The sequence below is a fragment of the Osmia bicornis genome, chromosome 16, assembly GCF_907164935.1.
Source record: "Osmia bicornis bicornis chromosome 16, iOsmBic2.1, whole genome shotgun sequence".
Classification (NCBI taxonomy): domain Eukaryota; kingdom Metazoa; phylum Arthropoda; class Insecta; order Hymenoptera; family Megachilidae; genus Osmia; species Osmia bicornis.
The window spans coordinates 4,754,077-4,770,852 of NC_060231.1; the positions used below are offsets into that span (position 1 = coordinate 4,754,077).

The 16,776-nt window shown below is 36.6% G+C and overlaps 1 protein-coding gene across 3 annotated transcripts in view; it reads left to right on the forward strand.

Moving 5' to 3' along the window:
* The window catches only part of LOC114871522 (cAMP-specific 3',5'-cyclic phosphodiesterase), a 167,586-nt gene that overhangs the window by 54,650 nt on the left and 96,160 nt on the right, over positions 1-16,776 (forward strand). Inside the window, exon 2 of one of the 3 annotated variants that reach the window (XM_029177520.2) lies at positions 1,112-1,473. The exons of 1 other annotated variant lie outside the window; for it this stretch is intronic. In XM_029177520.2, the coding sequence (XP_029033353.1) occupies positions 1,340-1,473 (134 nt within the window). In that variant the 5' untranslated portion in view covers positions 1,112-1,339. Of the gene's footprint in view, positions 1-1,111; positions 1,474-11,535; positions 12,495-16,776 lie in introns of those variants that run through there. One more of the 3 variants, XM_029177521.2, reaches the window with a different exon arrangement.

The window sequence follows — 16,776 nt, forward strand, 5'->3', positions numbered from 1 at the left end:
AAATGTTATTATCAATGAATCGCATTCCATATTTTATCCTCGATCAAACTATCAGGTGTGACCGCTTATTGCACGTTAGTTATGTGTACAATTTGAATTGACGTTTTACGGGCGATAAAAAGTGTTTCGATCGACATGAAAAATTATGATTCTTCCATTATGAAACCTTGGACATCGAACCATGATTCAACGATCTTCCGAAGGTGCATCATTAATAAAGTCTTATCTTTCGGATATTTTGCATATTGATCAATTTGAGCGATTTAATGAAGGAGAATGGAAAATAAAGTTTAAATGTTCAGGTTTTAATGTTACATAACTGATACAAAGTAGATGTTGTAAATATGAATAACTATTTATGTCAAGGAGAAAATACACTATAAATATTCAATTTTTAATAGTGGCAGGTTAAAAAATTAAATGATGGAAGTGGGAGAAATTAATAAAATTTTTAATTTTCTATTGGAAATTGGAAAAATTACTTTAAAAACTTTTAGTGATTAATTTTCTGAGATATACTAAATATGGTCGTTTTCACTGGTACAGTTAATAAAAATTTAATTTGCAATTCTTCTAAAATTGTAGATCAAAATATAAGAATTTAAGAAATACGTTTTGTTCCTTACAAATTATTCTGTCCAATCAAATTAACTGATAGAAAAATCGGTGGAAATCGTATGTCACACGGCACTGATACCAACTGGGATTCGCATAAATTCTATGGAACCGAAAGGGACTCGTTTCTCGGAATGGAACCCTATTTAACCTTTTGTGAGGCAGCGGCACTGTGTAGAAAAGAACTATTCTCAAAGAAACTTTCGACGGACGTTCGAAAGAAATTGACGGGCACAATTTAAGAGCGAACTTTCAACGTTCAGCCTTCAATTCCGATCCATTCGAAACAGTTCTGGATAAAAGTTACACAATTTTCCTTTCAACGTTTTGAAATAACAAAGTAGTATTATTATTATGTAGAATGTTTACATTCCTTTAGAATTTGTACAAAATTTTATAAAAAATATTAACTTTCTTGACAGTGTCTGTTACTTTACAAAGGGTCATTTCGACCCCTACGAATCATGACCCAAACGATGTGGTTTGTCCTGTGTAGTCTCACTGGATCTTACTCGAAACGACGATCTTCTTGTCGAGTGAAAACCAAGAATGTCCTTTCCATAGTCGGAGAAGGAAACCGGAAGTTGGTATCGGTGGTTCAATATTCTCGCTGATCGATTCAGAGCGAGAAACGGTGAGTGATGCATGATCGAAGTGCAATTCGAGTCGAGGAGGGAGGGTTAGGTGTGTCGTTTTGCTGACCTAACGAGCGACACCCTGGAAGATGAGCAGCCTTCAGGTACCGGAGCTACGGCTTCCGGCCGGGGACGGTGGCGGAAGTGGCGGAAAGGGCACAGCCCCTTTATTGCTTGTTCCTCAAAGTAGCGTGCCAAGGAGGAGGCATTCGTGGATCTGCGGGTGAGTTTTTCTTATTTCCTTCATTTGCAAGCTTCTCTAGATTATTCATTTTTTAAATTTTACATTAAAAAATTTGGGTTAATACCCTTGAAGGTAAATATCTTGTAAATTTGGGTCTTGATTGACCCAGGGTTAATTAACAAATATTTGAAAAATATTTGAATCTCGTTAATAATCATTGTTACTTTATCGCCCATCAAATTGCTAGTCATTAAATCCTTGGATTTTGATAGAACACGACAGATTCCCAGACAATTCCATTAACATCGATGAATCGAGCCAGCTACTAATCAAAATTAATTGCCTTGCTTGCTCGCGTGCTAATGAGGATTTAACGGGGTTGATTTGAAAAACAATTACCCTAGTGGGCTCGGTTTGCTATCGAAGCCGGTAATTTAACAGGGTTCGCGCTAATAATCACTTCGTTACACGGTCCGAAAAGTGAATTTATTATTTAATGAACATGTTTATAAAAATTACTATTAAATAAAGAAAATCTTGTTTCCAACGTTGGCACGATGGACGGGGTCGTTTCTTTCTCGGTCGGCGAGAGGCGGCTACACAAAGGAACCCTTGGAGGGTTATTCGAGCACCGGTTATCCTCTTTTTTTATTTTATAAAACTGCACGCGCGTTCTTCAGCAACAATGGCTTCTTTGTTTTATGCGTTTAATCGGGACGCTGATCGCCAAAGGGTTAATTGTGAAATACTTAAATTTTGTTCTTCTTTTTCCAAACCCGAACATCCTTAGTAACCTTACTGACAATATAGAAATAACTTTACGTATTATTGAGAATATTAAAGGTTATTCTGTAAAATTAATACATAAATAGTTCTTTAGTGAAAAAATGTGAGAATCTGTGTAAGTTATATCTGCCACTTGATGTGGCGCCACCAGCACGTGCTCAGAAGTACTAACCTAACTCATTTCCCCTAGGTTTCTAGTAATTTTTTCTGTTCTAACCTATAAAACTTCTTTTGAACTGAAAATATACATGAAATAATGCCAGTAATCATTTTTATTCGTCATCGTGTGCTTAAAATTTAATGTTAAAATAGTAATACGAGCTTGAGAAATTATCCTCGTCAGTTTCGTTTGATTCTTATTGGTGGTCAGGGTGTTCAAGTTTCTCGAACATAATCGAGAACGTTGAACAGCGCTGAGAATAGAAGTCGAGAGAGTTTTAGAATGGTGAACGACGGAAAGTAGGAGGATACACTTGTCCTCAATCCTTCTTCTTAAATGAAGATGGAGGACTCGTTTCCAGCCTGTTTATCCGCCTGGTATCACGCGTGAAACCACATGGAGCTGGTTTTCTTCTGCGTGTACCCTAAAGTGAAACCTCGTTTGTTATCTCGTCTTCCGGGACGACTCGTTGAGTCGGCAAAGAAATAGAAATTATTGAAAGTAAGATTGAAAATTAAACCGCGCATTGAATTACAAAAATACCATCGGTAACAAAGTTATTATAAAATATTGTTGGGTGAAAATAACAGTTTATCGAGCTGCTAGGATTTCTCGCGAGGCCAATAAAAGCTTGGAAATCGAGCGTCTTCGTGTTCGCGATGATAAAAATCCAGGAATATCGATTTCAGTTGGCCTAGGCTTTCGCATTTTCAGCTCTACTTTTCCTCTTCTATTTATCCTATACCTAGCAGGGCGACTGAGAAATCAGAACAGCTTTCGTTCAAGGCCATTCGACGTCGGATTCGAGTTCTTCAGCCTTTTCTAAAGACTTGGTCGCTGGAAATGAAAACGCCTTCAATTCAAAGGGAAACCCGATTTTTATCTATCATACTGCCTGAAAGATTTTCTATACGATTACGATATTAATTTTCATTTGGAAATTATTAATAAAAATGATATTTACCACCTCTTAAAATTCAATTTTTTACTTAAACTGAAAGATTTATCGTAAACTAAATATAATAAAAATTGTAGATTAGGTTCATGAAAAATTTGCAAAGAAATACAGATAAATTTACAATTAGGCCAGAATTTTATTATAAACGTTTGTGTTTTCTGTTTCAGGTAAGTCCATTTAAAATATTCTACTTGTGTGATAAGTAACAAAACGTCATCCCTGTGAGTAAAATGCCACAACTAATGTCTTACGTTTATAATACATCAACGTCGTTAAGCTGGATGACAGCTAAACGAATTTACAAAGGGTGAAAAGCCCTTCACATTCTAGGTTAATCCTTGCCCACTGAGAATTCCTGAAACTCGTTTCTCTTACGATACGTTCACGTGTCGTCGACTTGGAAAAATTCAATTTCCTTTTTACATCAACAGTTTGCTCGTTCTTTCATTAAATTTCACAATATTCAATAATTTCCTTTTAACGACATTTGGTTTAGATAAAGTTCTTTTCAGTATTCTTAATTAAATGATCATTGATAGAAAGTGGTTAAAATTAAATAATAAATTGAATTTATTAAAAAATGTTAAAAAGTAGTATATATGTAATAGTAAGTAGCATCAAGTAGTATAAAATTAATTGTTTCTGTCTTGTCAAAGTTGAAGCCCCATGGGTGCAAATTTTATTTTATATTTTTAATTGACTTTTTCCTAAGGGATTTGATAATTTTTAATTGGAATGATTTATATAATATTTTAGATAGTTTGCGAGAAATAAGTCACCCGCTATACAGCATAGCGTTCCCGGAGGTCAAGAACACCCAGCGTGGTTTTATTAACTTCTTATTTATAGTCGTCGGGTGGCTCGTTGCTTTCGAGCCTCGTCTTTCACTGGTAAAGTGATAAGATAAAGAAGTCCTGGCACGAGATTCACGTTCCATCGAATTTTATTCGCGTCGATCGAAATAACAAATGGTCTCGTGGTGATGCGAATTTCTTGCTGGGCAAGCGGGAAAATCGAATGATTTTTTTAAATTTTCAAATCCCCAGCACTTCAGTATTTCTCTTGAATTTATGGCAGAAAAAAAGAAAATTATTACATTCAACCTGGGTAAAAGGAGGGTGGAATTTTTAGAAAATAATTCCATAAGTAAAATTAGAAATTTAGTAAATGAAATTTTAGGATTGAACAATTTTTAAATGAATAAAAATGGAAATTATGGGTAAGATTTCAAGCTCCCCCAGGTAGAATGAGGATTTTCAGAAAGGTTAACATAACAGAAGCCCAGTGGCTTATCCAAGTTTAATGCTAAATAGAATTCTGAGTCGAGCTTTCCAAAGTACTTAATGCTTTAGAATACAAATTAAACGAGAATTTTTAAACAACCCAGTCGAATACTTGAAATTGAAAAAAAACACTTCGTTATAAACCAAATTGACTCGCCATTTGAAAATAAATAAAATTCATATGAAAATCTTGTATAAAGGGTAATTGGCTGAGGTAGAAAAGAAAGGGACACTTATTCAAAATGTATCCAGTCTGTGGATGAAAACAGAGTGCAAGGCTACCAGGGAGAGGAGGTTCGTGGTCCTGAGGGATCGATACGAACCGTCGCCTACTACTGCACAGGGTTGCACGTTCACCCAATGGGCGAGAGCCCAGTTTCGTCGGTTGCAAGCAAGATCTACGGAATCCTGGGACACACGCCGGGTGGATGCAGGAAGCAGCTACCAGCTAATGAAACACGAGTTTCCGGGGGAAGACGTTGATCCCTGGTCTTGTAACGCTGTCGTTTTACCTTCCTAATAAAGAGCCCCTTATTATCTCAGCATTTGTCTTCTGAGATGCTTTGTAAAATCTATGGGGTGATTCATTATTTTGCTTTTAACATGCCTCCTTGTAATTTGTACTTTGAGGTTATTTTTCATTGCAAAATCTAACAGACTTAACCTAATTTATTCTTTTTCATTTAATGCACATGGTTGAAAATTTGCAATATGTTAGGCTTCTTTTTTATTTGATACACACCTATGAAAATTTGTGTTTTGAGGTTATGTGCTTCGTAAAGGCTACAAAGCAGACCTTAACCTATTCTTTCACATTTCATATATAAAGTTGAAAATTTGCAATATGTTAGGCTTCTTTTTAATTTGATGCACACCTATGAAAATTTGTATTTTGAGGTTATGTGCTTCGTAAAGGCTACAAAGCAGACCTTAACCTATTCTTTCACATTTCATATATAAAGTTGAAAATTTGCAATATGTTAGGCTTCTTTTTAATTTGATGCACACCTATGAAAATTTGTATTTTGAGGTTATGTGCTTCGTAAAGGCTACAAAGCAGACCTTAACCTATTCTTTCACATTTCATATATAAAGTTGAAAATGAGTGTTTTGAGACTTCCAAAGGTTAGATTTCTATTCAATTGATGCATATTATATAAAAATTCGTATTGTGAGTATCTACAGGGTGACTCATTTTTCTCTGTCGATTTTATCGTTCCACACTTTATTACATCGTTTCTTCTTGCACAAAATAGCTTTTTACATCCTCGATTTTCTTCGCTCGTTGCAATTAAGATAATTTCGCAGTTTGTCGTGAAAAACTCGCGTCGGTGACTGTGGCGTTTGCAATGCAAAACCGAGTATCGTTGTTCAGTACCTATTCATTATCACCGATTTGCATCGATGAATGGCGAACTGCGTGGAAGAAATTGCGAGTCTTACTGCAAGCAATTTTCACGCCGTGTTCGAAGAAAATCCGAGCGTTTAAAATAATAGCGATTGTACATTCCATCGATCATTCTAATTTCAATGGTCTCCGCTGGGGTACAATTATATCTTGCTGGACTAATTTTACCCAGGGTATAATTGGGCCATGACTCGACGCTCTATTCACCAGAGCAGACGGCTAGTAACCTTCGAGTTATCGCACAGCAGGAAATAGTAGGCCGGGTCTAGGCCTAGGCCAAGTCGCACCCATTAACCCACACACACAGTCACGTACGTGATACACTGATGAGCTTTTGAGCTTTCGTCGTGCCACCCACGAACGAGACGAAACGAGAACTTGACCTATTAAAGCTCAACGATGAACCTTGGATACGGTAGCGCACGCGATCCCGTGATTCCAGGTGAGAATCGACACCGGTGCCAGCGATTTTATACAGGGTGTTAAAAAAAGGACATAAGAAAGGGAAGTTCATTAATATTGCTTGGACATTGTAGATTGCAGGAAACAAGTTCCTTTTGGATGATTAGCAATTTTATACAGAGTGTTTAAAAAGAAAAGACTTTCCATAAATTCAATTCTTTGGAATTCATTTTTTGAATTTAATTTTTGTGAAGTAGTTGAGAATAGTACTTCATTAAAAATTTAAATAGTTGGAAAAATGAAGTACCCTTCTGCGGGTAATTAAAAAAGCTATTTGAAAGGAATCAATCTATCTAAGATTAAACGTTTGAAATCTCAAGGGAAATTGAACGAATTCAATTTGCTTAATAACCTAAGAGGCAATTCATAGAGATGAAAAGTCCATCTTTTTCAATCAAGAAACTTCACTTACATTCATACCCTTATTTCCAACGTTTCTGCAAACCGCTTTAAATTTATTAAATTGTTTCATTAAAAAATAATTAACTAGCAAATCTTCCGAGTGTTGCACAAAGTAATTATAATGAATTTCTGTTAAAAGAATTCTCGTTCTAAGAGGAAAACAGACAATTACAAGAATTAGTAGTAATCATGCTAGGATGGAAATGAATTATTTTAACACTATAAACAAATAATTTTAGAATCAAGTCTCCCTTCGTTAGAAGAAAATAAAAAATTTTTGTGGTGATTCAAATAATTTTCAATTAGTTTGTAAAAACCAATTATTATTGTAGAATGGTTATAAAGGCAACCGTGGTTTTCAAAAATAACCCAAACACTTCACTGTAGCATAAAGTGCAACTATTGATTGGGAATCAAAATGCAATTCGAGCCGGCCAAAATTTGATTGTGTACCACTGCGTGGTGGCGCTTTGACGACCGGTGATATCGACCGCCCCCGAAACCTGTCCTGGCCCCATCCCCTTCCCATCCCATCGAATAACTACATCCCCTTGCTCGGCCACCCACGATACTCGCACCCCAGCTCTTAAATCGAAAATTTCTTCTCTTCAGCACCATAACTCCTGAGTCAAACGACATTCAAAGTCAAGCAAAGATAAGACTATACATTCCTAAGTCGATTGCCAATATAAAAAAGTAACCAGGAATAAAAAAGAATTAAAATAGAAATAGGAAAAGTTATCGACACAATGACTTAATCTGGACCTTTCATGATTAAGACCAGTAAATGTGTCATAAATTATGGAGGAAGGTATCCTTCCAGATGAAAAATCCACAAATCCAGGAGCACCCTCCAAAGGGACATTCAAAGGGCGTCAGCCCGTGAATAACGCTTCGTATGCAGCCCGACTCGATTATGATTCTACAGGAGGGGGGTAAAATTTGCATAATAGCCCGAACCACCGAGAGTGCTTTCTCTCGTTGAACCTCGACCAGCCTGTGAACCATGGAAATTTCCGTGACTGGACGGTCCCCAGTTCATTTCTTCAACCCCATTGCATTCGAATGCATCGTTGATAAGGGATGGCTGCTTCCTCAGCCGCGAAATCGGGGAAAATTCAGTCTATCTTGCAAAGTGGAATAAAAGAAACTATCTTTCTCGTTTCGATAACATTGACCCAATGTTTTATTCAATAAGTCAACCTTAACATCCAAAGGAACCCTCGCAAGATCAAGGCTACAGTGGAGAACTCTTTGTTTGATCGATGGACTTGATAAGATTAACGACTGAGTATGTTTTAACGTGGGTCAACGATGACCCTTGTCAAAGTAAAATATGGTCTAAGAATATCAAAACCATGAAACTGAAGAATTTCAAGATTCGAAGGAAGCCTAAGTTATATGTCACTGTACAATAGAAGGCATGGTGGGCTTTCGAAGAGCAAAGAAGGCCTCACCTTAGGAATAAAGGAATGAAGTCATCAGAGGGTTAAAAAATTGCCTGCACTAATTATTCTCAACAATATCCCCTCCGCCCATCATCGTTCCAGTAACAGATTGTATCAAATAGAAGAAACAAATCGACCTACATGATCACTCGTCCCATCGCAGTACACTCTGCCTAGCAAGATGATAAAAAAACAAAAGAAGTCACGTTACATAGGAGCTGACCTCGTTACAGTCGGAAAATTGTCTCCTCGTCTTAAACGAAGTGGAAACTGTTCCAAACACGCGTGGACGCGAAGAGGAAACGCAAACCACGCCGACCACTTCGCGACTGTTCGCGAACATTAAAATGCAAATGAAGGCCGGCAAGGTGGTACAGAAGGAAGGGCCAACGATGTTTGCTCGACGATTCGCTTCCACGAACGAGCCAAGCGTCGCTAACACGACGAACAAATAGGAGAAGCGTGCAACCGAGGTATCGTAATGGCGGATCTATGCCTCCTGGCCGGGTTGCGATCTCCCAGGGGCTCCGCGAACCGCGCCAACACACGGATAATTATGTGCGAATATTCGTATCGAGGGAACAAGAGGTCTCTGATGTTTGGTCTCTTCGTGGTATTTCTGGAACGATCATGGTTTGATGCTTAGGGGATGCGTTTAAGTCTCTGATGGGAGCTTTCCACAGATGGGCGCATCCAAAATGCTTTCAGTGAAAGAGTTTAGTTAGAAAGAGTTATTTAGTGAGGAACTAAATTGAATTAATAGTCAGTTTTTAGAAAGTTATTATTTATTTATATAGGGTAATCAGTGTAGGACCATTTAATTTTAGGAGCTGTTTACAAATTTCCCTGATGCACTTGCAAAATGCAAAGGATAAATTTGCAATTTGTATTTAAAATTTAACTTATTTTGTATAACAAACTTATGTTCTAAAAAATAGCAATTTTGTTTATGTAAAAATTAAAAAAGGTATCTTGGAGTAGAAGTCGGTTATCGTCGCCGCAGTAGATTGAGACCGTATTGTGTCAGACAGGTTCATTCTTGATCTACTGATGGCGCCACCAGTCCAACTCGCGATTATCGACCTCAGTAGTCTAAACACAAAGGAAAGAGACAGTAGGAGGGTGCATTTTGAAAACCGCGACATTTGGATCCACCTACGAATTCCGTTCTTTTTTTATAATAGCATTTTAATAATAGACAGTTTTAAAGTTATTGAATATCACGAGACACTTCGTGCGTTTTATACTTTTTTAACATTTCAATTTAGTAATTCGATGTATACTCTCTTTATATAATTAATATATTTCTTAAACAATTAGAAAATTAACCAACAATTCTGAGAATTCTTTTTTAAATATAATTGCTATTTATTGCAGATCGAAAATTAATAGATCTTTTGCAGAATTTTGGAATGCTTTTAGTAATCAATGATTTTTTTGTAATTTTATCATTTCTCTGTCAAATGAGGAGTGTAATCCATATTTTTTTTATAAAATTGTCGGACTTACGAACTCATAGATCATGTGAAACGAAGCTTAATTTTAACTTTGTTGTCTGTTATTTTGAAAAGGGGTCAATCTTTAGCGAACATGTCCATGCGACTTCACAGCGACATTACAAAATTTCAGTCGCAAATTTTGTGACAAGGCTGTGCTCCACATACCATCATCCACCGGATTCCCAAGACTTCAATTTTTCGACCCGAATTGTTTTACATAAATCATAATTATGTATTAGAGTTTGGGGGAATTTCCAAATTTTCTTTTAGTCACCCTAAATTAATATTTCGACTCATATAAATTATTCTTCTTAATAAAATTATATAATTAGGAAATATGTTTGAAAAAATTTTGCAAAAATCAAAATTGAGAAACAGATGAATGTTTTCAAATGTTTAAAAATAAATTTAGATAGAAATACTTTACAACTGGACCCATACGCAGGAGTGAAATGGTCACGAAGGAAAAAAGTCGTAAGAATTCAATCCGAAAACAAAAATCCATTCGCGTTCCAGAACAACGAGACACATACCTCGATGGCTCCCGAGGAATGAAAACGATTTGTCAACTGGTTATGTTTAGACCGCCTTGATCGTCGAAAGGTCGCCTCGATTATTTATCGTAAACAAGAAAATTCTACGTCGCGACGTTCACAAATCGTGGGTGGCGAGGTGCGAAGGGGGTAGAATTATAATGGCCCGTATTTCGGGAGCGGCATGATTTTTCCCGCAACTCGCGCGAAAACTTGGCAACCACGTGGTACTGGCGTGATGCAACACGAGGTACGTGAATCATAAAGCTGTTATAATTTCGAAGACTGGGACACCGTCCAAATAATGGCTACGTCACGTGTCATCACGTTGGCGTTGACATTATATGGCCGGAAGAGGACAACACCTGAGGGCTACCTCAAGACACATCCGGTTGGCTCGGATATCGAATCTGAATCGAAGGACTGTGGCATTCGTTGAATTGTTATGAACAATCTGCCAGTTATTAAAGTTTACGATCAGGGTAACTTATAAAGTTTCGAACCGAAGAATTATGAGACTTAAGAACTAATTTATGCGAATGGGTCTATACAGGTCGTGTCAAAAAGAATGTACCATCATAAGGAATGCAAAATGGATTATTATGAAAATGATGGATGGTATAAACCAAGTTCTGAGTAATTGAACTCACGTGCCTGAAATACTGAAACTTATAAATTTGCAAATTTTAGTAAAAGGATGATAGAGACAAGTGACATTGATAGAACTATTATGGAGAGTTTCAAATGAAATTGTAGCTTCTGAATTGAATCAGTTTGAAATCTATTTCTCCACCTGGAGTCCTGAACCGATGAGACCAATTTTGTTCCATCCACTTCCTTGAACTGATGAGACTGATTCGTTTCCGACTAAACGAAATGACTAAAAAACAAATGGAATGTTCTCAAAATTGACTCAATTTACTATTCTATGTAACAGGAATTTGTACAGATCAATGAAATGGCTGTAACCTGTTATTAGGCCAGAAATTGGCAGAACGTTCAGTTCGAAGTGGATCGTGACCCGATTCGAAGATCCTGGCGATCCTGGCAGGCTGAAAAGATATTTCCACGAGGAAACAGGTCCTAGTGCCACTTGTACAAACAGTGTGTACGTGAGAAAAGCGACGCCGTTGAAAATAATCCGACTCGCTCTATAAATACAATACGGCATTCAGTCTTGTGCGGTTCGTCGCGAAGATCGGATGCTTATCTGACGCGTGCTCCTCGACTTTATTTCCCGCCCGGTGATTCCTTACGCTGATAAGCCGGTCACGCTTGCCGGAAGACGAGAGCGCGTCTCTTACCAGCCTGTCAAAACACTCGACGCGAGGAAACATTGATCTCCAACTTGAAGACCTGATCATCAGGTGTATATATTCAGCTGATGAATCATTGAGCTGCTGCTGATGATGGATTAAGTTTTCAACACTGAGATAGTTACTCAAGATAGTGTTAAAGGATAATTGAGTGCTTGGAAGAGGGTTTTGATACTAGGATTTGAGTTACTTGAGTCAGTTAAGTATTTAAATTAGGGAGATTGCAATTCGAAAATCGGTGGTTATAAACCTGGTAATTAGAAGATATTCCACACTACAAGATTGAGTACTGACTTAACAAGCGTCGAGTACTAACTTAACGAGTGTTGAGTTAGCAAAAACTGTATTGTATTACTAAAAGAGAGCTTCAAAGAAGCAGAGGGAACCGGTAACAAATTTTTAAAGTTTTCAAGATTCACTTTGAAGGAAAGTTTCTCACCAATTAACACGTCCTACTTGAAAAAGAACTTTTCACCCAACTTCAACTCCGTCTACTTGATCTTCATTATCGAAATTCGAACGAATCGAAGAGCAATCGAGCAAAAAGGCATCGTCGAAATTCATCAAACCTTGTTGGAGTAAGTCCGTTATTTCTGCCCCATGACGTTTCACCATGAAGCATACTGCCAGGGTATGACGAACGAGGCAATGGTCCAAGAAGCAAGGCCACTTTAACGGCAAGTTAGAAGATTTGTTGAGGACACGTGCTGGTGACGATGGAGAGGCTCAGTGTCGCGGAAACATTGCGCCGGAAAGATAGGAGGAGGCGTAGGGGTTGGACAGTGGTGGTGGGTCATGAAGTACGGTGAGTGTAAATCAAGAAAGTTTTACAGAGATCAAGTCGATCTTTATCTAGAAGGGGTGCTTTCAAGTAAATCAGTCATTTTTCCTTTTATTTTATGAGAGGGTGTAAACGATGACAGGGATTGGTTTTTGTAATTGAAAATTAGCAGCAGATTGAATTGAAAATATTTGATGTTGGAAAATTCGAAATTGAAAGCTTAAAGTTAGAAATTAGGAGTTTGAGATGAATTAAATTGGAATTTTGGAGACAGGAATGGGTAAATAGAAAATACTTGGAAGTTGTGAGTTACTCTTTGACTACTGAAACTTGAGAGTTAGTTAAATTGAAGGTACCTAAGGATTAGAAACTAGAAGATTAAAATTGGAAGCTGGGGATTAGTTGACTCAAAATCTAAAAACTGAAACTTGAAAAAAATGTTATATTGGAAATAATTGAATATTAATTTTTTCACTTGTACCTTAGAATTTGAGATCAATTAGGATCGATGAAGGTTTTAACAATAAGTTAGAACGTCGGTAACATGGTTTCTGCATACCCTCGCAGGTTGGTCAATTTTTGAGTTGGACAGCGCTGCCACCTTCGGCTACGTTTCGAAACTTCTTCGAATGATAGCAATCTCGTGGAGTAACATTTAGATCAATATTACAGCTGATGAACCGCCATCTTTTGCCAAATATTTAGTTTAAAAAGTAACATGAAACGTTGCTATTACTACTGCTGATACTAGTATCGTTGCTAAAGTGGTATCATTGGTACCAGTAATACTAGTAGTATAACTATTATTCCTGTTAGTATTACTAGTATCATTATCTTTACTAGCAGTGTCATTATCAGTGCTGCTACCATTATCAGTACCAGTATTATTATTATAAACTTTTTCTGAAAGACACAACCATACCTAGAATTAGATACTAATTCGATCAAAATAAAAATCGTTACTACAAAAATTTTGCAATTGCCAAAAATCCACAAACTAAACCGTAAAATAATTTTTGTATTATTATGCATATTGCTATCGTAATTTCAATGAATATTAATGATTACATTATGCAAACTTCCCATAGTTCGAATAGAAGCATTCGTTACAGCCCATTTTCAATTTTCCAACGAAACTCGTTTCAACAGCCTGCTTAACGAAATTAAGGCGTCATCGCAAGCATTTTATCACTCCAACCTCCCACAATAGTATTTCACGAAAATTTACAAGGACAGGCTGGATTTCAGGGGATTGTAAATTTTAGCGATGAATGTGGCCCCGGTACATTCCGAAATTTTCCAGTACGAATTAATGGAAACGTGGTCGTAGTCATTGTTCTCGTCACCAAAAATGCACACATTCCGGTCATTTCGCAGAAACGATTGTTTCCGGATACACAATAAAATTCGTGGAATTCAATCAATAAGCCCGAATTTCAACATTTATCAAAATTGATAAATGTATTTAGGTGATTAAATTAAATCTTCCTTTATTAATCGCAAACTTACAAAGTAATGAATAATTAATTAATAATTAACAAAGTGATTTTGACACACTCTCGATATTTTTCTCCGAGGAAAATTTAATCAACCTTTCACCATGAAATCTTCTTTTATTTTTTGTTTAACAGTACATAATTTTTAATGGGATAATTAACGAGTAAAGTTTTAATGAGAAAGAACTGCTCCGTACCTTTGGAATTCGTTCGTCGGATAATTAACGAGTTTCTTTATGTTAATGAAATGAAAGTGGATTAACATGAACATTGCAGGAAGAATGTCTTTTTCATCTTATCAATGTTGTTGACTTTATATTTCCCGAATGAATTCAAGTTTCACTTGAGTTACACGTGACGTGTGCTCAAAGATGGGTTATTAAATTTTTCATCAGCTCTGAAAAACTTTGTCGTACGTTTAATGAAACTTTTAACCATCACCCATCATTTTGAATTTTTTCCAAGAATTGACGTCCTTGAGATTAAAAAAAAAAACAAAACGTCATTTTTACGTAATCGCGATAAGCAAGCTGTTGTAAACTCATTCAAGCTTGGTGAGATATTAATCTCATGACACTTGAGGCGATTGGGAAAGTTGTGCAATTTTTTGTTCGCAAAATAATCTACTTTACAGAAAAATTTGAATTAAGATTGGCAATGGTTAGCCTAGAGGAATTGGAATAAAAATTATTTAAAAATTTATAAACCCAATTAATTTTTTTTTTAATTTTTGGAACTCACCCTAGGTTCTCAAACTTGAAATGAGATACTTAACCTTATTTCCAATTTTTATTTCAAATATTCCAGTCGAATAAAACGAGACGGTTAAAATAACATTAATTTGCATATTCATATAGTGAAGAAATTGAGAGAGGCATTATTAAGCCCAACATTCAATGGATTGGTGATAGGATCAACAAAAAGAGAATAGAACGTGAGATAATAAAAAATTTGTAGAGGTTAAAAATGGAACGATTGAAAGTATAAAATTCCATGAAGAATAGAATGACGCAGTGTATGGTATTTCGTATATTTGTTCTATAATAATTGGCGGATAAAATAGTTACGTTTTAACAAACTCTATTCTTAACAAAATGGGAAGAGCGGAGAAAATAATATTTTGCGAATATTTCGTATATTTTGTTTCAGTACAAATTTTTTATTCACTATAAATATCGTATTACAGTCAGATACTTTTCCGTATTTCATTTTTACTCCTCGACTCGAGTTTCAAATACAGCAATATTTTCGCTGTCGAACATTTCGAAAAAAGGTTCACTTTTCCAAACAGAAAACATAAAAAAAAAAACTCTTGAAACGTACCTTTTCGTACTCAGCTACTCAAATCAATTTCCTCTGCGGTTTATTTAAAAATCGCTGCTCGTCATAACTTGTGCACACAGAAAATGTAGAGGAAAGAAAATAGAACAAAATTCTGAATAACTGTGTGTTTAATTCATAAAGTTAACCTGATTGCATTTAAAAAAAGTGCCTAACCTAATTTCTAGAATCTAACCTCATTTCAGTTAAAAGAAGCTTTTGACTTAGGTGCTTGGACCTAACCTAACCTTATTTAAAAAGGGGTACCAGAATTTATAAAACTTAGCCTGACCATTCAAGACAGTTAACAGACAGAAATACTGAAAATAACCATAACCATTGTATCTACAATCAGACCCCCATAGAATTAAGTGTGCTTCATTTCCACGGTAAAATGGCGGACGATAAAGTCGTAAAAGAATGGCGGACAGGAATTAGAACGATTCTTATCCCAATCTCAGCCATTTTCGCGACAGTAGCATCGAGTTTCCGGCCAGATGGCGCGGATGAGCCTTATTCAAGGCTGACTGGTTCCTTTCAGAGTAAGCCTCCTCTCTGTGTGCTGCAATGTCAGTCGCACAGAGGGCAAGCACCCAGCGACTATATTAAGCTTGAAAGAGGGATGGCTAGGTATAAGAAGGAAGCGTAACACGCTCGAAGTCACTCAAAAGGAAGAAAGGTCAAGCTGCATCGGTCTCCGCCATTGGTCCCTTTGTTGTGTGCGAGGAAAGAAAAGGATGCCTCGTTACTGGACCGATCATTAGAGAAAATCGTGCCACGTTCATCTTTCCGGGAAATTGTGTTAATTCTTAGCCAGTTTCGCTATTTAAGTTACGCTATACCTGAAAGATTGGCCTTGTTTCACGCGGATAATGGCCGACAGTGAGAGGTTAAGCGAGATCGTTTAGACGATGAGGAAGTGGAGGATCTTAGGTCCTGTTACTTGGAAGTTTATGGAGGATGAGGATACGGTGGAAGAAAAAATTTGTACTTTCCTTTTACGATGATGGCACCTGGTGATTACTCCTAAATTTTTTAACCTTCTCACGTAGAGTTAAGTAAGATACGAAGGTTCTTTCAATGAAAATGCACACTTTCAATGTCGTTATCATTAAGTTTTCACCTATTATGGAGGGTGTAAACTTTCACTCAACAGTTTTTCTTTAAATTCTTAAATTCTTTGCTTCCCAAATCTCACGAGGACCGACAGAGAGGATAGAAATCTTTTATTCAGAAGCTGAACTGGTCTACGAAATTGACTTCGGTGTATGGGTTATATATCATTCAGCAGCAACCTTTTAGTCATCAAATCTCAGGTACAAACTTTTACCTAGTGGTTGATACGAGCTGAAAGTTGATAGTTTATTCAGCTGACTATGTTCTATCCTTATCATCAGTTCTTCAGTAAACGGATTTCCCTGGCTATGAAGACAAACATTCAAGGAGGCAAATTTCCACCTTACAATTAGTCTTAGCTCGCAGTTCCTAAC